Below are 22,991 nucleotides of genomic sequence, written 5' to 3'. Positions count from 1 at the left end.
TTTTTTCTTTTTTTTAAAGCTCACGATTCTTGAGTTTTCAAAGCTTACACAGTTGTAAGAGGACATCGTGTGAAGATTTTATGTGGAATACAACATAATTGTGTTCTAAACATTGACTATGGGGGGCTTGGTTGGCTCAATTGGTAGAGCATACTCTTGGTCTCAGGGTCATGAGTTCTAGCCCCACACTGGGCCTGGAGCCTACTTTAAAAAAAAAAAAAAAAAGAGTAAAAATTGACAACACTTCAAAGATCCAGAGTAAAAACAGCAAGGGAATGTTCAACCTCACACCTAATAGCAAATTTTATTCACCCATCTACAGGTGCTAACCTGGCCCAGGCAAAGGACCTTTTTTCCCTCTTCCAGAGAATTCGGCACGCTTCCTTCCTGTAGATTCCTGTATCGGCTGGGTGGAAACCAGCATTCCTTAAAACCATTTTGTTCTACCCCAAAGGAAATGTACCAGGGAAGGAGCGCTTTCTTTACATGCTCAACATCCGTGCCTAGACAAACACCACCATCGTCTCATTCCACTGGCTAGGAATCCGGGAGAAATGCATTTCAGCGGAAGTCTGAACAACGTACATCGTCAAGGCTTTGTTAGGAATGAGTTCTGTAGAGGAAAGAGTGGGGAAAGTAGGGGTAAGCCACATCTCTAACTGGTATCTGGATGTCATCCCCCCCCCACCCCCCCGTGCGCAAGACCACCTCAACATCGCTAAGTGAAATTTCACACGGGAAGTTCTAAATGTCACGGCCAACTATTAAAGAAGAGGCAAGAGTCCGCGGCGCGTATATGCCAAAAGGCTGGACCGCAGCAAGGAGCTGCTTCCCCCGTTATGTGTTAAGAAAGTTGCAATAATAAAAAGAAAAGTTTCACAAAAGAAGTTCAGTACTCCTCTCGACACACCGCACTGGCACTTTACGTACGGGACTGCATTCGATCTATTAAAATCTGCATGAGATAGAAAGTGCCCAGATGACAATTTAAAGGGAAAAGAGGACCCTCACCCAGCCCAGATAATTCTTAAATATCACGGTCTGTGTAAAGTGGTGCCATAATTGAAAGACGAGTAAGTTTACTTTTTCAGGAACTGCGGGGGTTCTGGCGTCACTATACAAGGAATCGATGTTAGCGTCGAAACTCCCTTTCGATGAGCCGTTCTTTCACGCAGAAAACCACGAGTAAGGAAAATGAGTCTTAAGCTACAGGTCGGAATGATCTTCCTCACTATGGAATCTGGAAAGTTACTCAGGACAGGATGAAAACAGGCTCCGGCTACACTGACAGAGAATACTGAATGTTAAGCATCAATAGCCATTTAAAGGCATTCGGTGGCGGTATCTGAAAAGATTAAGATGCTTTAAAACAAAAACCCTTATAAGAATATCAAATATTAGGGACTGAGCTTCATAAATAACCAAATATCTATGGCTTCAACTGTCGCCCTACTGCTGAGGTAGGTGACCAGGGTTCACTGAAATAGAGCAATCTTTTGGACATTCCCTACGGAAAACCTTGCATAATCAGCTGGTTTCTTAAATCTACGTCTGTTTTCTTTTGTTTTGTTTCTTCTTTTTTTTTCATTTACACTCTTTTGAAGAGGCTGTCCCAGCAACTGTTTCGGCCTTTAAGCTCTTGCCGAATAGCATCTCATGTACTCTGTCATCCATGGGTTCTCCGAGGAGGAAGGCTTTATCTTTCTGTTTTTCTCCACGTCTACAGAGTGAGCGCGCTGCCTCTGAGTGACCAGTTTCCTTTTTTCCACCTGTCTTCTGTTCTTGGCTCGTAATGCTGATTCATGAATCTAAATTACTCAAAAATAAAAAGAGTATTGTTACTTCTAAAATAAAAGTATAACAACTTACGTGGCTTTTATACTCATTTTCAAGAATATTTGCGATGAATATTTACTACCCCCAGGTCACCTGAAGCAGGCCAGAGGCCAGCCCGGCTTCATCATATCCCTTTCTCCTAGGTATAACAGCTCCTCCAGAAAAGCCATTCCCTTGCCCCTGGTCAGTGACCAAGACGCTAAACAATAAAAAACGGACATTAAATTTTAGGTATAAGTGGTAAGCAACTAATTTGCATGTGTCTCTAGAAACTGGCTCTGGAAAATTATTGAAGATGCTTAGCAGTAAGCCTGGATAAGTATTCCATTAAAGGACTTTTACCACTTAAGACGTTTCATGCTACAGACGAACTCTGTTGAACTTAATCCCATGCAATAGCCAGAGTCTTTTGTTAAACCACAGCTCCATTGTCTCAAATATCACTCCAAATAACACCATCTGCTAGGGTTCGTTGAGAAGTCTGTTCAGCAAAAATCTGATCATGGTAATTCATCAGAATTCAAATTCTTTGTATTTTCTGCTTCTTTTCATTCGTTCTTTGCTTTAGGCCGACTTAGTCATGTCAGTGCTAACATATGTAATTGCTTTATGGCTGCACACATGAAGACCTCTGGTCAGACGTGTTCTCGGGACTGAGAGGACAACTGGGGGCACCTCGGTGGCTCAGTCGGTTAAGTGTCTGACTTCGGCTCAGGTCATGAGCTCACGGTTCGTGGGTTCAAGCCCGGGTCGGGCTTTGTGCCGACAGCTAAGCCTGGAGCCTGCTTTGGATTCTGAGTTTCCCTCTCTCTCTCCCCAGCTTGTGCTCTCTCTCAAAAATAAGTAAATTAACATGAAAAAAAAAAAAAAAAAAAAAAAAGAGGACAACTAAGGCTCCAATGAGTAAAAGGCACTGGCTGTGGATGAGCAGGGGAAAACACAATCATCCGAATTGAACTCAAAGAGCCAAAGGGAATCTACAGTAGGTGCCAAGAACTACAGAATCAATCTAACAAAAGATAACAAGGGAGTCGAGGAATACTAGTTATCAAAGCCACAGGAACCAGAAACCTGTTAAGAGGCCCACGGCACATCTACACGGGCAGCCACCAGCCCCGCTGGGCTCCTCCTCTGCACCTGCGCCCCCCCACCACCCCCCAGAACTTGAAAACCCTGACTCCAGCCACTTCTTCTCCTGGTTCCATGTTGGTAAATCTTCTGAATCCCAGCTAATTCCAGCAACACCCCTCGATCTCCAGGGAGCTGACACCCTCAATCTGTTTGCCAATCAGATGCCCAAATTCCAGGCTTTCCTTGGCCCACCCTGCCATCTCCTAAGATCTACCATGACCCCAAAGCACCGCGGTGATCACAGAATAGGACACCCGCTGACGGGAACGCAGCCCAACCCCCAGCCTCCAAGGAAAAGCAGTGACGGCCAGGTGCCCACAAACCCACCTCATGCACGGGGGCAGACGCGCAGACGTTGTGAGTTTTTTGGCTTCCTGTATCGGTCTGTTTTTCTCCCCACCCATAAAGAGCAAACGGATGCTTCTTCTCCTTTATTTTAGTTGATGATCTTTGAGGACTTTTGGCTGCTTTCCTATTTCCTCTAGCAAATAAGGCACTTGGTTGCTGTCGAGGTTCAGTACTGCTGGGTAACTTGTCAGTCTCTTTTGCTCTGACCTGTTGTTCAGGTTTTTCTTTTATGTCCTTCACTGGCAGTGCTTTTGAAAAAAAAAAAAAAAAAGGAGATAAAACAAGACGAGAATGCTTTAAAATCACGTTTCTATATAATCACTTCAAAGAGCTGGGTTGTGAAATTCATAACGCTTCATGCCGTAACAGCTCAATTCACGAGTCCAAGTAAGGAAGAAATACAAAACCAAGCCAGGGTTATACCTTTCAAATGGTCTAACCCATTTTAAAATCAACAGCAAATCCACCAAGGCTGGACCAAACCTATTCAAAAGCCACAACTCTCGCTCACAGTCCGATATCAAGCATCCCAATTAAATATTAAAACCTAAAAAGCACCACAGCCTAATGGCTTTCTCCACAACCCCAAGGGAAGTCCAATCATCAAGGCCTCACTTCAGAAACAGATCGGGATTTGCGGTAATCTCTCAGCAGATGTAAAAGGTTAGGTGTTAAGTCACTCAACTCAAGTTCCGGGATCCCGTTTCTTTCTGGTGCACCATGATTACGGAAACCTCCTTACGGCTCTTAACGGGCTCAATTTCATTTCTTTTTGAGGTGCCATGAATATGGAGAGCTCCCTGTGGCTCTTACCATGCTGTAAGAAAGAGCAAGCTGCCCACCTTAGTTTGAACAGTCCTCAGTCACAATAGGGAGCGGTTTCCATAGTTACTCACTATGGATTCCCAGCATGAAGAGCTGGAGGTGTGGGCTCCTGTTTTAAGAGGGCTTCCCCAACACGTGCGATAGAAATGACTGCACGAATCCGGGCCCAGGGTCTACACAGCCCTCAAGCCTGCCAGCAGAGCTGGAGCAATCCTGAAGGAAAATGGGACTGCCCTTTCTGAGGTGAACGTCAGACATGAAGGATGTACTCTAAAACATACCTACTTCCCTTAACAACATTTTATCATTTGGCCACTCATTACTTTCTATAGACCCTTTATTTGTGGTAAAAGTTATATGATGCTGTTTCAACGCTTCGTGATCCCATGTTTCATTTCGGCCCGAATTTCCATTTTTTTTGTTTGGTTGTTTTTACTGACATAAGATCGGCATATAACATCATATGAACTTTAGGTGCACAACACTATAATTTGGTATTTGTAGAAACTACAGACTGATCACCACGCTAAGTCTAGTTACCATCCATCACCATGCAGTTGAGTCCCCTCAGCCACGCAGCCTTCCCCCAACTCCCTTCCCCTCTGGTAACCGCCAACTTGTTCTCTGGATCTAGGAGTTTGCTTTTGTTTTGTTCCTTTGTCTTGTTTTCTAGGTGAGATCACATGGCATCTGTCTTTCTCCGTCTGACTTCTTTCACTTGGTCTGAAACCTGCTAGACCCACCCGTGGTGTCCCAAATGGAAGATTTCCTTCTTCTTTTTGTGGCTGGGTAATGAACGCTCCATTGTGTGTATATATCCCTTATCTTCTTTACCCACTCATCAACGACAACCGGTGGACACTTAGGGTTGTTTCTCTATCTTGCCTATTGTAACTCATGCTAGAATAAACACGGGGGTGCCTATATCGTTTCGAATTAGTGTTTTTGTATTCCTCAGCTTAATACCCAGAAGGGAAATGGTTGGATAATATGGTTAGTTCTCCTCTTACCTTTTTGCGGAATCTCCCTCCATATTGTCTGCCATAGTGGCTGTACCAACTTACATCCCCACCAAGTATAGGAGGGTTCCCTTTCCTCCACATCCTCACAACACCTGTCATCTCTTGCCTTTTTGGTAATAGCAATTCTAACAGGTGTGAGGAGATATCTGATTGTGGTTTTGATTTGTGCTGCCCTGCTAATGACTGATGTTTAACATCCTGACACATGCCTACCGGCCATCTGTGGATCTTCTCTGGAAGAATGTCTATTCACACCCCGTGCACATGTTTTCACTTGGGTTGTTTGGTGCTTTGTTGTTGAGTTGTGTGAGTTCTTGATGTATTTTGGATATTTAACCCCTTAGGCAAATATCTTCTCCCATTCAATGGGTTGCCTTTTTATTCCGTTGATGCTTTCCCTTGCTGCACGGTTTTTCAGCTTGTTGTAGTCCCATTTATTTTTGCTTTTGTTTCCTTTGCCTTTGGAATCAGATCCAGAAAAAAAAAACATTGCTAAGACCAATTGCCAAGGAGCTCACTGCCCATGTTTTCTTCTAGGAATTTTATGGTTTCAGGTCTTACATCCGAGTCTTTAATCCACTTGAGTTAATTTGTGTGTATGATGCAATAGAGTGATTTAATTTCAGTCTTTTGAATAATGGCTCCTTATGCATCTACAACTCCATTTCACTTACCCGAGCTGTTTAGGTCTTAAGGATACCCCTCACTTCAAATGCTCCGGAATTTGACTCTAGGTGATGATTTACAGATTGCTATTCTAAAACCTCATCACCTCTTTAGGACACATTCTTGTCCCTTCCTATTTCTGGTTGTGATTCTTTTCTTGCTTCTGCCTACATTCCCTTTATTTATTTATTTTTATTTATTTATTTTTTTGCCCACATTCTATTTATTTATTTATTTATTTATTTATTTATTTATTTATATTTATTGCCCACATTCCCTTTAGAGTAAGCCCCTGAATAGGAAGTCAAGACATTGGGGCACAAGTGGGAAGTCTTGACAGATTGTTGTCTGTCATTTCTATCTTCTATCTTCAGCAATGACCTTGACTCTACCAAAGTTCCCTTCCTTCTCTTCCTCTCCTGGTCTGTATGTGTCTAACACAGGTCTTCCAGAGATGCCTGCCCAGAGAAGGGAATAATGATTTAGGTTAAAGGACAAACCAGTCAGGAAGAAAAGAGAAAAAGAGAGTCCCAACAAGAGGGAATGTCTTGTTCAAAGGCCCGGAAAGAAAAGGGAATATAAATAGTTCAAAATGACAGGTCCAGAGAGAGTCTGTGGATGAAGGCATGGGGCGGGTGGCAAAGGAGGAGACTTTCCACACCAAACTCAGGAGTTTCATTTTATCCTGAAAATGATGAAGAATCACTAAAGGATTGTAAGCTGAAAAAGCGACATGGCCCTATTTGCATTTTACGGATATGGCCTCCAGCTACCAACGTGAAGGATGAGTGAGAGAGGGGAGGACAGAAAGGCCAGCTAGCAAACAACGGCAGTCTGGGGGTGAGGTGGGAAGTGGGGGCCAGTGGGGCCCAGGAGTCACGGTAGGGGTGGAGAGGGGAGAGAAAGGACCAGAAGGGGGCCCACCGAGCCTGGCAGGTGCTCAGACTCACTGGGCATCTGTGAACCACACACTGACCAGAACAGCGAGCGGGTGGTACCGAGGCCTCTCCAGAGCAGACGGCCCAGCAACACTGCGACAGACCAGTGAAGACGACAGACACCCCGCGGCCCTGGGAGCAAAGAGGAGTCCACAGCTCCCACAGATGTTTAGTGGGGATGGTCCTGCTATCCTCTGACAGAGGTCCACCCAAGGATAAAGACAGGATACTTGCGGCGTCGGATGGGAGATACATCTGGAACAACTCAGCCCATGAAGCCAGGAGACAAGGTAGTGAGCCAGCAGGTGGGAGCTGAGGTCTGGACGTGGAACAGATCATCCAGGAAGCAACGTGGAGTCAGAGGAGGGGACAGTGAGTCAGGCCCCTGGGGCCACCATTATTTAAGGAGCAGCCAGGCTGAAGGAGGAGAGCCTAAGAGGGAGAAAGAATTGCTAGAAAAGGAGAAAAACTCACCAGGAGAAAAACTACGGGAAGAGCATTGGTAAAGGAGGCAGCCGTGAACAGTGTTCAACACCGTGGGGGGGGGGGGGGGGGAGTCCGTCAGACGAGGGGGAAGAGACTCGGCATTGGGCAAGCAGGCCGCCTACTGCTGACAGAGGGGGACGCGGGGTGGGGTGGGGGCACCAGGTCACGGTGGGCTGCATACTAGACAAGGTGGAGGCTAGTTCTGCTAACCGTGAGCTACCGGACCAGCCCTCCCCCCGACAGATAAACAAAGACTGATGTTCAAAATCCCGAGGGTCCACAGGCGCCCGGTACAAAGAAGTCAACTCTTCTCTAGAGACCCTGGGCCAAGTTATCCCTACAAATAATTTTGCAAACGCGCTTATGAACGTACTGCAAAAGATGGGCGGCCTCGTAAGGACAGAAGACAAGAAGGAAGGGCCAGCGGGAGCGATTTTCCATTTACAGGCTATCAAATCGTTGCGTTTACTCTCCGTAACACTTAAAAGAAAAAGACCGACCCAAGTACGTCTGCAGCAGCAGGAGACAAGGACGGAAAATGCAGAAGAGACAGAACCTATCAGCCCAATATTAATATTTATGAAACTCTTGCCTGCTGTCAGATGAGTGCATGTGAACCTACGGGTCAAGATCTTACCTGGAGGGCTGAAGTTGAAACCAAAGACCTTCTCAGAGGAACAAAAACAGCGGTCATCGCCATTGTGGGAGAGGATTAGAATGCCCCTTTCTCAGGAGCTGACAGGACAGTCAAAAATAAATTCAGTCTTGGTATAGGGCTGTGCTAGCCGATACGCGTGGCTATCAACTATAAGCGTAAAGGAAAATTAAATAAAAGTAAAGATTCGATTCCTTAGTTAAGCCGATCAGAGTTTAAGTGCTCAATAACCCCACGTGGCTAGGAACTACCGTGCCGGATGATACAAAGAGACAACACGTCCACCGGGCCGCTCAGTTTTATTGGAGGGTCTGTTTTGAAGAATCTGAACAACAGAATTAACACATTTGACCGAATGGCTATACATACAACCCTGCAGCCCATAACTACAGAATATATAATGTGGTGAAGTGGAACATTTACAAGAATTTACGCATCTGAGTCTCTAAAGCAAATCTTAATACATTTACAAAATTGAAATCACACAGAATGTCCCCTCTATATAGTAGGTAATTATGGTGTAATTATAGTGTAAATCACCTTGATAAAACAACAAAAATAAGTAACTTTTTTTTTTAACTTTTTAAATGTTTTATTTATTTTTAAGACAGAGACAGCCACAGCATGAGTGGGGATGGGCAGAGAGAGAGGGAGACACAGAATCTGAAGCAGGCTCCAGGCTCTGAGCTGTCAGCACAGAGCCCGATGTGGGGCTTGAACTCACGAACCGTGAGATCGTGACCTGAGCTGAAGTCGGACGCTTAACCGACTGAGCCACCCAGGCGCCCCAGTCCTTTTTTTTTTTTAAAGATAAATACATTTCCTTATGTTTGTATTATATACATAAATGTTAAGGTTTATTAATTTTTTCACGTATTTTAAGAATCATAATGATTTTGCTTAAGTAAATAAAATACTATATAACAAAACTCGGGTCTTTCTCCTGCAGGGAGTTAAGATTCATCCTACTCAACTGACAGTATAGCTAAAGCAGTAACTGTGGGGAAATTTACAACCTGAAATCAACATATCCAAAAAGAAAGGCAGGAAAAAAAAAAAAAAATCAATGCTAAGCACCCATCTTACAAAGCGTAAGGGAAGAAAAGATCATGGATCAATAAAGACATATTAATAAAGAAAATCCACAGAGTCTAGAGTTAGTTTGGGGGGGAAAAAAACTAATAAAATTCACAAGTCTCTGGCAAGACTGATCAAGAAGGAAGTAAAAAATAAACCTAAGTGGGCGCCTGGGTGGTTCAGTCAGTTAAACGGTTAAGCGTCCGACTTTGGCTCAGGTCATGATCTCGCAGTTTGTGAGTTCGAGCCCCACGTTGGGCTCTGTGCTGACAGCCTAGAGCCTGAAGCCTGCTTCAGATTCTGTGTCCCTCTCTCTCTGACCCTCCCCCACCTGTTCTCTCTCTGTCTCTCTCTCTCTCAAAAATAAAGATTAAAAAATTTTTTTTTTACTAAATCTAAGTAAAAATACAGCAAATGGAATTTAGGCTTAATACGCACTGATGACATGTGCATATAGTCCCTTCCTCCCAAAAGCCCACTAAAGTGAAGGAAAAAACGCATAACCCATAGGACAAAAAGCAAGGGAGACAATGACACCAGGCAGCAGGTGTCCATACAATTCTGGAAGCTGGAACATAGATGAGGATGTAGAAGTGACCTTGAGAACTGAGTAGGACGAATCCTAACTCCCTGTGGGAGAAAGTCCCACAGGAGACACACTGAACCCCAAAAGGAAATAGAAAATGAGGCAGAAGGCCAGTGTAATGGAATGCCTTTTCCAAAGGTCCAGCATTAATCAGTGTCCCAGCCCACATGCTCTTTTTTTTTTTTTTTTTAATGTATGTTTATTTTTGAGAGAGACAGAGAGAGAGACAGAGCGTGAACAGGGGAGGGGCAGAGAGAGAGGGAGACACAGAATCCGAAGCAGGCTCTAGGCTCCCAGCTGTCAGCACATCCGATGTAGGACTCGAACCCACAGACCGTAAGATCACGACCTGAGCTGAAGCCGGGCGCTGAAACCACTAAGCTGCCCAGGCCCCCCAACCCACATGCTCTTCTGACAACATAATATGAACGTGCCTGTTGAGATTGGTGGGGGGGGGGGGGGGGGGGTGGATGCTTCCCCTTGAACCTGGGCAGACTTTCATAAGCGAGGAATGGGGTGAAAGAAGTGGTCCATGGCTTCTGGTGATAAGTCACAAAGGGCAGCCCAGCACGTGCCCTGCTCTCTCTCAGGAACAGTTGCCCTTGGAGGCCAGCCAGCACATTATGAGGAAGGCCAGGTGCATGAAGATGTCACAAGCGAGTGCCCTAGCAGCCAGCCCCCAGCCCTGGCACCTTCCAGCAGAGGCTGCAGACGGCACAGAGTGGAAACAAGGCATCCCCTGTGCCCAGGGCAAGTTCCAACCCACAGAAACCGTGGGCAGTAATAAATGGGCAGTGGAATTTTAAGCCACTAGTTTTCAGGGTCACTCGGTTATGTTGTTGTTGACACTTCCTGCAAAGTCTTTCCTCCAGTCGGTATGCCACATGATTGCCCCTCTCCTAGCTCAGAAGGCATGTGGGTTACTCCCCAGAGATGGAGAAGCAGAGTGGGTAGGGGCTTGAGATACGAGGCACAGGAAAAGTAAAGGGCGACACCTTCTTGAAAAACAGGTTTATGTGGTAAAGAACAAGGCCCCTCCTCCCTTTCCCCAACTCTTGCTCCCCGAATGCTGACAGCCAGGCTTGTACCCCGCCCCAGGCAGGAGACTGGAGGGTTGCCATCTGGGGAGGTGAACACAAGAAAAATGGGTACTTATTATGTTTAAGTCCCCCAGAGAAACAGCTCGTCCTCATCCAATTAGTCAACAACCACCCCCACAGCCAGAGCTCCTGGAAAGCTCTTCAAGTCTCACTCTTACATGCGAGCAGACAGGCTAAGAGCAAACATCTGAGTACATCCTCTAAAAAGAGAAAGTCCAAAGTATACAAAAAGACTATGAAATATAACAGACCTCTCAATTATGGCTTTTTTTTTTTTTTTTTGAGTTAAAAGAAATCCAAGAACAGGATGTTATTTTTTTTTTATTTTTAATGTTTATTTTTGAGAGAGAGAGAGAGAGAGGTGAGCGAGTGGGGAAGGGGCAGAGAGAAAGAGGAAGACACAGAATCTGAAGCAGGCTCCAGGCTCCCAGCTGTCAGCACAGAGCCCGACGCAGGACTCGAACCCATGAACCATGAGATCATGACCTGAGCCAAAGTCAGATGCTCAACCCACTGAGTCACCCAGGTGCCCGCATTTTTTTTTTACTTTTTAAAAATAAAACTTGGGACAAAAGAAAAAAAAAGGTAATCTTTCCAAAATTAGATGGTAGAACTAAAATTTTCAATATAAAGATTGGAAGATACAATTAAAGAGTTCTTCCAGAAAACAGAACCCAAAATTCTAATATCAAAAAAGTTTTAAATAAAAATGTTAGAGGTTTGATCCAGGAGTTACACCATCCAACTAAAAGTAAATATAGAAAGAAAAAGTAAATAGAGCACAGGAAATTATTTAAACAGTACTAGAAAATATTACCGAACTAAACGAAAAGTTTCCAGACTAAAAAGGCCCACCAACTTGTCAGCCCAATAAATGATAAAAGACAGGGGTGCCTGGGTGGCTCAGTCGGTTAAACATCTGACTTCAGCTCAGGTCATGATCTCACACTTCATGAGTTCGAGCCCCGTGTCGGGCTCTGTGCTGACAGCTCGGAGCCTGGAGCCTGTGTCTCCCTCCCTCTCTGCCCCTCCCCCACTTGTGCTCTGTCTCTCTGTCTCTCTCTCTCTAAAATAAACATTAAAAAACTTTTTTTAAAAAAAGACATACACATAAAGGGCACCTGGCTGGCTCAGTTAGTAGAGCATGCGACTTTGATCTTGGTATTCAAGCCCCTTGGGTGTAGACCTTACTTAAAAAAAAAAAAAAACGAAGACATAGACTGTTAGAACACCTAGGATAAAGAGAATCTATTAAAAACTGCTCTCTCCGCCCCCCCAAAAAAGAGGTCACATACACAAGGTGTTGGAATGGCATGGTACTTCTAAAACGCAAGACCAAAAACTAGGATGCAATATAATAATACCTTTAAACACTGAAATTTCTCATCTATAGTTCCCTACCTTGCAAAATATCAATCCAGCCTTTGGATATAATACAGGCATTTTTGGTCATGCAAGGTCACAAAATTTCTATTCCCATGCAACTTTCTCAGGACTTACAGAGGACATGTTACCCCAGAAGGAAGGGATAAGCCACACGAACGAACACTTGAGATGTACAAGAGAGATCAGAGAAAGGATGTGAGCAAAAGAAATACTGAAACAGTGAAGAGAAGTCCCAGACTGACAGCACAATGTCTAAATTGGAATAGGAGGATGGGGGTTAAAAAAAAAAAAAAAAAAAGTCTCCAAGGGAAAAAAGAAAAATAAATGAATAGAACACCTAATGTGTCTAGCATATGCCAAGTTTTAAAATACTACCGGACTATTTCAGGGTGAAGTAGTCATGGGAATATAAACACACACGCGCACACACGCGCACACACACACACACACACACAAAGGTAAAACAATGATTAACTTCAGGAAAAACATAAATAAAAAGAAAATGTAGTCAGAATATACTACACGGCCCGCCTGTGCATACTTCTACATAGCCACAATAATTCAAACACAGAATCGTGCTTTAAGCAAAATAGTCACGTAGTTAATACTGTGGGACAAACTGGGTGCTGGTAAATGTCAGGGAGTGGGTGTGGCAGAGCCAAGATCTTAAGCTACATCATCTCCCATGATGGGAAGTCAATATATAATGTTTAAAATAAAATTTAAACAGCCAACGGAGGGGTGTCTGGGTGGCTCAGTCAGTTAAGCGTCTGACTTCGGCTCAGGGCATGACCTCCCGGTTCAGGAGTTCGAGCCCCGCATCGGGCTCTGTGCTGACAGCTCAGAACCCGGAGCCTGCTTTGGATTCTGTGTTTCCCTCTCTCTCCGCCCCTCCCCTGCTGGTGCTCTGTCTCTCAAAAATAAACAAACGTTAAAAAAAATAAGAAAATAAAATAAAAAGCCTCTAGATGAGAAGAGGGTGGGCATCGCTGAAAGGAAAGCTAAAAACAGTCGGAAGGAGCATCCGCGGGAGCGAGGGGCATGGGTGGGAAATAGGTCAGATTTTTTTTTTTTCATTCTAAGCATATTTTTAAAAAATTATGCATATGTGTAAATTTGCTAAAAAATAAAATTTAAGTGAAAGGAGACATATGAAGGAATTAGAGACAGTTCAGAGGACTCTCCAAAGCATGCTTCAAGGCATACCACAGTGAACACTCCTGTAACACCCACCACATGCATAAAACGTCCTGACAGCTTTTTCATACCCATCTCTTAAATAAGAGTGAGAAGCCAAGGATCATCAGACATTTCAAAAAGGTCTCTAACATGAAATACAGGGTTAAAAGCAAAAAGAAACGCAAGTGGGGAGAGGGTGGGGAACCAGAAACTAGGCCGTAGAAATACAATGAGAAGAAAATACATAAAAAAAAACTTCTAGGAATATCCTCAGCAAGATAATAAAAGACACTATATGCATGAATTGAGAAGAGAATACTATTTTTTACGAAGGAATAAAAAGAGGGACGCCTGGGTGGCTCAGCTGGTTAAGCGTAGGACTCTTGGTTTCTGCTCAGGGGTCGTGATCTCCTGTTTCCTTGAGTTCAAGCCTCACATCTCTCTGCCCCTCCCCCACTCACGCTCTCAAAATAAATAAATGAACTTTATAACAAAGGAATAAAAAGAGGAAGGGAGGGGGAAAGAAGGTAGGGAGGGAAGGTAGCAAGTCCAGAAAACAAAATTAACTTAAAAATAAATAGAATCCCACAGATGAAAAAAAAAAAAAAAAAAGTAATAGAAGAGGGGTGGGGGGGCGGGAGGGGGCACCACACTGAGCAGGCAGCCTGCTTAAGATTCTCTCTCTCTCTCTCTCTCTCTCTCTCTCTCTCTCCCACTGCCCCTCTCCCCTGCTCACGCTCGCTGTCTCTCACTCTCTCTAAAATAAAAGAAAAAGAAAGAAAGAAAGAAAGAAAGAAAGAAAGAAAGAAAGAAAGAAAGAAAGAAAGAAAGAAAGTTGTAAGATAAGGTTGAGAATATCGCCCAGAAAAAAAAAAACAGAAGAAAAAGACAGATGAATATTTGAAAGGTAGAGGAGAAATTCATGAAGTCTAACATCCAACTAAGGAGTTCGAGAAGAAAGGAACAGGAACAGAAACAGAGGTGAAAAAACAAAACCTACCAAAATGACAAAGCAGGAGTTTCACTGCAAGGACTCACAAGCACACTGGAGGAAGACAGACCTAGATCAAGGAGAAATTTCAGAACGCAAAGGACAAAGGGAAGACCCTAAAAGCTTCCTGAGTGTAGGGACACGTTATCAAGAATCAGGAGACCACAGGACCCTAGCGCAATACCGCAAGTTATAACACAACACAGCAAATGCCTCCAGACTCTTTAGAGACAGTACTTCCAACCTAGAATTCCAGGCTCAGCCACGAACTCACCAAATCATGAGGGCGGAAATACAAGCTATTGTTTGACATATAGTCTGACAAGCTATTGTTGACATTGTTTGACATGCCAGCTCTCAGAAAATTAACCTCGCACATACCCTTTCTCGGGAAGCTACTAGAAGATAAGTTCCAACGGGAGGGGTAAACCAAGAAGGAAGATGATGTGAGAGCCACACAAGGGCTCCTACGTAAGAGAAGCCAAGGAGTCCCTGGGGTGGTAGCCAAGGGCCCGCCCAACATGGAACCAGGCAGGCAAGAGAGAGCAGCAACCAGGCCAGATGGAAGTAGGTCAGAGACGCTGGGAGGGATGTCTTAAGATGTCGAGAGCGAGAGCGAACCTGATGTGTTGGTTGTATTGTGAAAGAAAGAAAAAGGAGTCACGGCAGACAATACAGGGCGGCTTGGCACAACATTTTCCAGGCACAATATGGTAGATACAGTCGTAGGTGTAACAAACTCCATGACGACTGTTGAGCAGGTGCGGGGAGGGCCCGTGTGTAATGGGTTAGGAGGGAGTTAAAAAGGAAAGCCAATAGATAATGCTAAAGACTGAAAGAAAAAAAATTAAGGAGTGTCAACAAAAGCCTTGTCACCCGGAGAAAAATCAACACCAAAGGAAAAGCCAGAGGCGCTGGCAGTGGTCGTCTAAGGAACAGGGGGCTGGCCTGTGTGTCTGCTGGATCCTTGTAACAAGCCATACAGAACTATACGCTTCTATGTGTACATACGGCTTCAGTAAAAACAAGAACCAAAGGTTTGTTTCATAGAAACTCAAGGGTACTCATCATTCTGGTATATAAAACCATCCACGTAAAAACAAGGATTTTCAGTCTTGCCAGACATAGGAATCAACAGGCAGGAGCAAAGCCAATGGTCCTGCCACCGAGAGGCCTGGCCACAACAAACATCCTTTCTTCTGCCTGATGCCTAAGCCAGAAATATCGGCAGATAAGAAATAACTGACCTCAGCCACCAGGAGGATTCCGTGTCTCTAAGGAAACCGAAACAATCATGAACTCAGGCAAACACAGGCACCTCAAGTACATCTCACAATTTAGCTGGTAGGCCAGTGTCCGCAGGACTAAACCAGAAGGCATGTGCCCCTGCCCCCTCTGCCTTCTGTTATTCAGATTTCCACCAGGGATCATTGAAGCTAGGAAGCTACTAGAAGCTAGCTAGGGAAGCTACTACACGGCCACAAATCTTGGGGAATTTACAGGTTATGTGAGGGTGGAAAGGCAGCTCTAGGATGCACTGAGAATGGCTGAAGATGACAGAACAGCAACAAAGCAGGCTGGCTCTGTGACTAAAAGATTCAGTTTTCTCTCTTCCAGCCTCTTGCAGAGGGGCTGCGATGAGAGACTGAAAAGCTGATTAATCCCCGCTTCACAGTGCCGTAAACAAACAAAACTGAAGTCACTGATCATCTATCCCCAGCTTCCATTTCTTCATCTATGAAACGGAGATAAAAATTACACCCCTACCGCTTAGAATGGTTTTGAACGCTGAGCGAGAAAATACATATTCTACGATCAGCGACTGGAGGTATAATAAGCTGTCAATACATTTTGGTTACTTTTCTCGCCAAAGCCTCTTTAAAATCGAGTGACCCGGGACGGGGGTGGAGAATTGGGACTGGGGGAGGGGTGGGGGGAGTGTCTGGCCAACGCTAGAAAGTAGCAGGAAGGAACCCCTGGTTACTCCAGGCTGCATCCTGAGGCATTTAACCCGGCCCTAAGCACCAGCGACCGTCCATCCGGCCTCCCGCGCTGAGACCCCAACTCTGCCATCGTCTGGCCAGGAAAGGAGGTGGAGGAGGACCAGGGCAGAAACAGTAGACGCACAGCACCCGAGGGCCATCTTCCAGCTACGGCTCCACCTCTACCCCGCGGCAGCCTTTTGATGAGGGGTGCGCGCACGGGGGACGAGTGGGTGGGCAAGAAGCGGAGAGCACCTCGCACGAATATTCTCCCACCAACCAGGAGTTACGCAACCGCCTGCGTCAACAAATTCAAAATACTCTTTAGGGACAATGCAGCGAGGTCAGGGACTTAACACAGAAAAACAGCGGCCCCATTCATGAGACTGAAAGCTGGGCTCAGCGACCTTAACCTCTTGGGCTCGGTCCCCTCTGAGAATCTGATGGAAGCTGGGCTCCTCTACGGGGGGGAAAAAAAAGGTGCTTAGATATAAATAGATGGGATTTCGGAGCTCACTAAGGCAACCACCGCCCTCGGAGGAAGACCCGGAGTTCAGCGCCACTTCAACCCAGTTCACAGCGGGCTCAACCCAGAGCCACCCGATGACGGAAATAAGGGCGGGAGGGCGGAGGCGGAGCTGACACCACCCTTATTTCGGCTAGGGAGGCGCATTCTCCGTCTACCAGAAAACAAAACAAAAAATGAATAAATAGGAAGGGCTTGCCCTGAGCGCTGCGAGACACGGAGCTGGGCAGCTCGGACGCCAGGGGCAGCCCCCTCCCGGCCCCCTCGCGTCTCCCCTCCCGGCCCGGTACCTGGCAGAGCCCCGTCCGCCGCCTCCTCCGCGCTCGCCGCGTCCCGGGCCTCCCCGGCCTCCGGCGCCTCCGCGCCCTGCTCCTCCGCCGGCCCGCGCGCCCGCCGTTCCGGCCCCTCCCGCGCCGCGGGTTCCGCGGGCGGCGGCGGCGAGGCGGGGGCGAACTGGGGCGCGGGGCCCCCGGCTCCCGACGACGCCGACGACGCCGAGTCGTCCGAGGCGCCGGCCGGGCCCCAGTCGTCCCAGAGCCAGGGCGCGTGCGCCTGCTCCAGCAGCCGGCGGCCCAGGCGGTAGTGCAGCAGCTCCCGGTAGCACGGCCCGTACTCTTCCCAGCGCGGCTCCCGGTAGCGCTTCATGTACTCGCTCTTCACCCCGCTCCCCGGGGACATGGTGCCTCCCGCGGGCTTGAGCGCGCGCGGCTCCGCTCCGCCGCCGCCGCCTACGGAGCCGGGGACACGACACAGAGACCCGCCCCGCCCCTCCCGCCGACCCGGCCCGCCGCGACGTTTAAACCCGGAGCCCCGCCCGGACGGGGCGGGCGGGGGCGGGGCGCGGACGGAGGGGCGGGGCGCGGACGGAGGGGGCCGGGCCCGGGCGGGGGCGGAGGTGAGGGGGCGGAGGGAGCGGGCGGCCGGCCCCGGGAAGGGGCGGGGACCGGGAGGACCCGGCCAGGTAGCGCCTCGTCCCGTGACCCTGTCCTGACGGCCCCGGCGGGGTACCGCGCGGGAGGCTCCAGGAGGAGGGCGCAGCGGCCAGGACTGCGGGGGCTGAGGGGGTCACCCCGGGGGACGGCGGCCAGAGGCCGCGGGCTGGTGTGACAGGGCCGCGGGAGGCCGGGGACCGGCGGGGGCAGGAGTGAGGCAAAGCAAGGGCGGGGGGTCCTCGGGGCGCCCTCCGAGCTTACCTCCTCGGTCCCGCGCCGGCCTGGCCCTGCGTCCCCGGCCCGTCCTCCGCGCGCGTGGCGCAGCAGCTCCGAGCGGCCCGCTCTCCCCCGCGCTTTCCTGCCGAGCAAGATGTCGCCGACGGCGCGGCGGCCCGCGTCCCTGCGGCAGCCGGCAGGCGAAGGCGCCGCCTCAGTCCCCGGGAGCAGACGCCTCCCCCGCGCGCTCCCGGTCTCGGCCCCCGCCCGCTGCGTGGGGGCGGCCGCTTCGGTGCCGAGCGCGAGGCGCGGGGGTGCAGCGCGCTGCCAGCCCGGGGCCCCAGGCCCACGTCCCCGGCCCACCCGGCCCAGGCGCCCGCGCCCCCGCGTCCCCAGTAGGCGCCGTCCCAGGCGCCCGCCACCGCCGGAGGCGTCAGCTAGGGGCTGGGGTTGCTGCCCCGTCCAGTGAACGGTGCAGCCCCCCCGGGGTCGCACCCTCTGCGCTCCCCTCCTGACACCCCTGCGCTGCTCTCCTCTCCCAGAAACGAGTCCCCGCGGTCGCTCTTGCTTCCTTCCTGTGTTCACACAGCACCTGTTACTGTGGTTTTAACCCCTTTCCACGTGTTAGTACGAATTCCTTTCTTCTCGGCACCCCAAACATTTTTTTCAACTTCATTAAACCCGCCAATCCACCCTCTCAGAGACGTCTGCACCAAAAGCCTGGACAGATTCAGTTGCCTCGTGCGGCAGTATACAATGTTGCTGCAGTCGTTACAGTTTCAAGTGTGGCCCCACGCAGATCCTTACCCTCCGTTAAAAGGAGCCTTGATACATTCGTAACAAAAAAGATTTGAAAGCAGCTTTGGAAAGTCAAAATACTTAAAACAGTTGAAAAGCAGGCCTAGGCCATGCATGAGTGAGTTACACCGGTCTGGCTTCCGTAGTGGGTTTTCCTCCATTCACCTATTTTTTTTTCATCTATTTAAAAAAAAATTTTTTTTAATGTTTACTTTTGAAAGATGGAGAGACAGTGCGAGCAGGGGAGGGGCAGAGAGAGAAAGAAAGGCGCAGAATCTGAAGCAGGCTCCAGGCTCCGAGCTGGCAGAGAGCCCTACGCGGGGCTTGAACTCGTGAGCCATGAGATCATGACCTGAGCGGAAGTCCGATGCATAACTGACTGAGCCACCCAGGCCCCCTTCATCTGCTATTTTTGCTTCTGTCTTCATTCATATTCTGCCCCAGCCCCTCATGGAAGCTGACTGATCCAGAGGTCAACACTGCCCAAATGGGACAAGTCAGACTGTCCTGAGAACTTGAAATGAGCAGTCCAGGAGTCATTACCCCTGGATTGTTAAGGGCAGTTTTCTGGATGGACCACTGCATGAGCCCTGGCTGTTGACCTCCCCACAGCGGCCCTGACTTCTCTCTTCCCCAACTTTGCCTTTTGATCCTTGAGACACCCCCCAGGAACCTTCTAATGCATTTCACTTTTGTGGAAGTGGCCAGGGGTGGTTTGGGATGGTTGCGACCCAAAGAATGGTAACAAATATATTAATAACCCGGGGGAAATGACAATGTGCAGTTGTATGAAAAATGCAGAACGCAAGCTGTCTCAGCCTTGGCTGCGTGATTAAGCACCCCAAAACTTAGTGGTTTAACATTACAAAGATTGCCTGTTTCTCACAACTCTGTGGGCTAGCCGGGCAGTTCTGGTTTCACCTTGCTGGTCTAGACTCACTGTACAGTGGCCTTTAGCCGGAGGGAGAGTTGAGTTCATGAGGGCCTCACATGCCTGCTGGTGGGGCTGGCTGTGCACTGGCCTCGTTTGGTCCCCTCCCTGTGGCCTCATCCTCAGGAGGCTAGACTGGCTTTTCCACTCGCCCCTGTCTTCTGAGAAGGTAATGGCAAGCTGGAAGGCCTGGGAAGATCATATACATCTCTTCTCCTGCATCTAATACTCAAATAAACCACAAGTCCAGCCCAGATTCAGAGAGAAATAAACTTCACCCCTGCATGAAAAGGGCAGCAGCTAACTTCCCTGAGTGCTGGGTAGAGAACTTTGCGGTCCTACTTTACAAGGTAATATACTGGGTTTTTTTTGTTGTTGTTGTTTTTTGTATAGCTGAAAAATAGAACTAGGAATGATTTGTTTTATTTTTTTTTTAAAGTGTATTATCTGAGAGTGAGAGCACGCCCAAGTGAGGGAGAGGCAGAGAGAGAGGGAGAGAGAGAATCCTATGCCTTGTCAGCATGCAGCCCAACGCACGGGGTCTGATCACATGGTTCGTGAAATCGAGAGCTGGACGCTTAACTGAGCCACACAGGTGCCCCGATTTGTTTTCCTTTTTACCTATTGTGCACACTTAAGCGTGCTACTTTGATTCTAATTTTTTAAAGTGTTATTATTCATCAGGGCTCGTCCACTTGGAAGTGATAAAAACCAATTCAGCCAGCTTAAACAGAAAGGACATTTACTGACTCTGGCCGAGCTAAACCCAGAGTCCCAGTCAATTTCATTGGGATTCTATTTCTTTCTGTCTTTGAGCTCTGCTTTCCTCCTGGGGCTGGCCTTTCCCACCCCCCCCCACCCCCAATGTAAATGGACTTCTTCCACATAGCTGAGGAAGAACCCCTTGTAGCCTTATGTTGTCTTAGCTGAGGACCACCAGCATAAGAGAACAAAGATTCTCTGGTCACATGCTTAGCCGTTGGCAGGTGTAGGAAGTGACATGATCGGCCAAGCCTGGGAAACGTGCCCATCTCTGTCGATGGGGATAGGGTGGCAGGCTGAGATTGACAGCCCAGGGAATAAGGATGGAGTGACTCCTCAGAAGGAGGAGTGATAGGCACACAAAACTGCGTGTGCCCACGTGGAGGTTTGTCTTTGTGTCTAAGAAGAACTAGATGAGAATGTTCTAATTTGACAGCACGTGTGAGGGGTATAAAAACGTGGAATATAGTTGATCTTAAGTCTGGTACAGCTGTTAAGAATTTGAATACAATCGGGGCGCCTGGGTGGCTCAGTCGGTTGAGCATCTGACCTCGGCTCAGGTCACGATCTCACAGTTTGTGAGTTCGAGCCCCGCGTCGGGCTCTGTGCCGACGGCTCGGAGCCTGGAGCCTGCTTCGGATTCTGTGTCTCCCTCTCTCTCTCTCTCTCCCTCCACCACTCACACTCTGTCTGTCTCCCTCTCTCTCAAAAATAAACATTAAAAAAATTAATAAAAACAAAAAGAATAGTCTGTTCATACAGCACAGAAAGCTGCTGATGTGGATGAGGGTGTCCGTCATGTTTGCAGGTGGGGTTAGGACCCGTAAACAGTGAGTACAAGATACAACTGTGGCAAACGTTGTGGACTTGGAGCTGCTTTTTGTTCTTTTTAATACTTATTTATCGTTGAGAGAGAGACACAGCGCGCAAGCAGGGGAGGGGCAGGGAGAGAGGGAGCCACAGAATCCGAAGCAGGCTCCAGGCTCTGAGCTGGCAGAGAGCCCGACGCGGGGCTTGAACTCGTGAGCCATGAGATCACGACCTGAGCCGAAGTTGGACGCATAACCGCCTGAGCCACCCAGGTGCCCCTGGGAACTGGTTTCTTAAGCAAGAGGGAAATTTTAGGAATGGCCTAAGAAGCTCACAGAAGACACAGAGAAGGTGGAAAACAGGCAGGCCTCAAGGAGACCTCTGAGGCCAGGCTGCAGGGGCCTGGATGGACAAGAGGGGGAAGATCTGCCCCCTTGACTTTGGCAGAGGGAGGCTTCAGTGAGAGGCAGCCCTGGGAGAGCCTCTCCACCAGGGTGACTGGGGAACCAATAGAAAGCAATGCTGAACCCTGGGAGACTATAGGAAAATAATAGCTATTTGCTACATAGGCGTACAGATTCGTTATGAAGACCTGCTAGTGACTCAGTCTGGTCACAAAAATGCATGGCTGATTCTCTGGGCTCCCTGCTTCCCAGAGCCCTCCCCAAGCATCTGGCACTATCTCCCCCTCAGGGTGCCACCCCATCCTGGGTCAATCACCTCGTCCTTCTTTAGCGCAGGGAGGCCGTCTTCCAAGAGCTCTCTCCACTTCACTTGTCCTTTCTTCTGAGAAGATGTTCTTTTCAGGTCATGGGCTCTGCTCCCAGTTCTCCCGAGCCCTCCCCTCCACCCCCTCTCCAAACACGAACATACTCAGAAGTCGCCCGTCCACCCTGCCCTTTTTACAACTCCACCTCCCAATGGAGAAGCTACAAACGCTAGATATTCTCCCAGACCCTCTCCTGCGGCTGGAGTGCAGTTACGAGACCCTAAACTCCGTTGGTCAGATACTCCTGTCCCGAGGCTTGCCATCAGGGTTTCCTGTTGCATCGGAAGCAGGGACCAGGAGGCTCTCTGGCCGCCGTGTCAGTTTCAAGGCTGAGTTCCTGGGGCCGCAGTGGCCACAGCGCTCGGAGAAACCCCAGTGTCCAGAGCCAGCCGAGTCAGGGATGGGAGCCACACACCCAGGGCTCCAGGGCAGTGGCGGTCTCCGTGGCTATTCTCCCTCTGAGAGCTCCACACCTGTGTTTTCCAGCCCGTCCAGAGCTTCTGGAAGCCACCCAGGCAAGTTTTTAAATATGTGTCTTTTCTTCTAAAACGAGCAGAGCGGATTTGTCTGCCGAGCAATTAGGCGCTTTGTTCAACACACCGGACGGTCCTGACTCCTCCTCTCGGATGGGTTTCCCAGTTTCCTCGGCAGCTTCCTGTTTCTCCGTCTCCCTTTTTAAAGCCACGGATTCCCCCCATTCTTTCCCCTCCGCTCTCCTCATGCCACCCCCGCACGAGGGATCGCATAGCAGCGGTGACCCCTCTGCATCACGGCATCCATGCCCCGGTGCCCCGCCCCCACTCTGGGGGGCCACACCGCCTTCCGGGTCACCGTCTCCCCTCGCGCCCAGCTGGCTACCACTTCCAGCTCAGTGTTCGTCGTATCTACCACCGTCCTCGCCCGCCCATCCCTTCTTCTGGAGTCCCAGTTCCTGCTAACGGCATGTCTGTTCTCCCAGTCCCAGTCAAAATGTCATCTTTGTGACCGGGTGCCCCACGCGCAATCACTCGCTGGTGTGATCACGTCTATCAGGCCGTAT

At 48.6% G+C, this 22,991-nt stretch overlaps 1 protein-coding gene across 3 annotated transcripts; it reads right to left on the bottom strand.

The window, feature by feature from the left end:
- Positions 1-278: 278 nt before the first annotated feature.
- Positions 279-17,474, bottom strand: LOC122202194 (centriole, cilia and spindle associated protein). 3 transcript variants are annotated; one of them, XR_006194508.1, is made up of 4 exons: positions 17,025-17,474; positions 3,295-3,563; positions 1,012-1,808; positions 279-613 (listed from the first exon to the last, which is right to left on the bottom strand). XR_006194508.1 is itself a non-coding variant. In XM_042908487.1 (4 exons), exons 1-3 carry the CDS (start codon positions 17,410-17,412, stop codon positions 1,632-1,634), a joined length of 834 nt encoding a protein of 277 aa, XP_042764421.1. In that variant the 5' UTR covers positions 17,413-17,474; the 3' UTR covers positions 279-613; positions 1,593-1,631. The 3 variants fall into 3 exon arrangements, 1 of the variants encoding a protein (XP_042764421.1); XR_006194507.1 differs by having other exon boundaries at positions 1,084-1,808; XM_042908487.1 differs by having other exon boundaries at positions 1,593-1,808.
- Between the last annotated feature and the right edge of the window lie 5,517 nt (positions 17,475-22,991).

The sequence above is a fragment of the Panthera leo genome, chromosome D2 (assembly GCF_018350215.1).
Source record: "Panthera leo isolate Ple1 chromosome D2, P.leo_Ple1_pat1.1, whole genome shotgun sequence".
NCBI classification, from domain to species: domain Eukaryota; kingdom Metazoa; phylum Chordata; class Mammalia; order Carnivora; family Felidae; genus Panthera; species Panthera leo.
This window is presented reverse-complemented; position numbering and strand designations above follow the sequence as displayed.

What these genes read in the sequence shown, in the direction of transcription:
- LOC122202194 (XM_042908487.1), bottom strand. Translation starts at nt 17,412, where the DNA reads ATGTCCCCGGGGAGCGGGGTGAAGAGCGAGTACATGAAGCGCTACCGG. An exon ending in GGCGGACGGGGCTCTGCCAG is followed by an intron (nt 3,564 to 17,024) that starts GTACCGGGCCGG and finishes TTTTTTCAAAAG; the next exon opens with CACTGCCAGTGAAGGACATA. An exon ending in CGTCTGCCCCCGTGCATGAG is followed by an intron (nt 1,809 to 3,294) that starts GTGGGTTTGTGG and finishes TGAGTAATTTAG; the next exon opens with ATTCATGAATCAGCATTACG.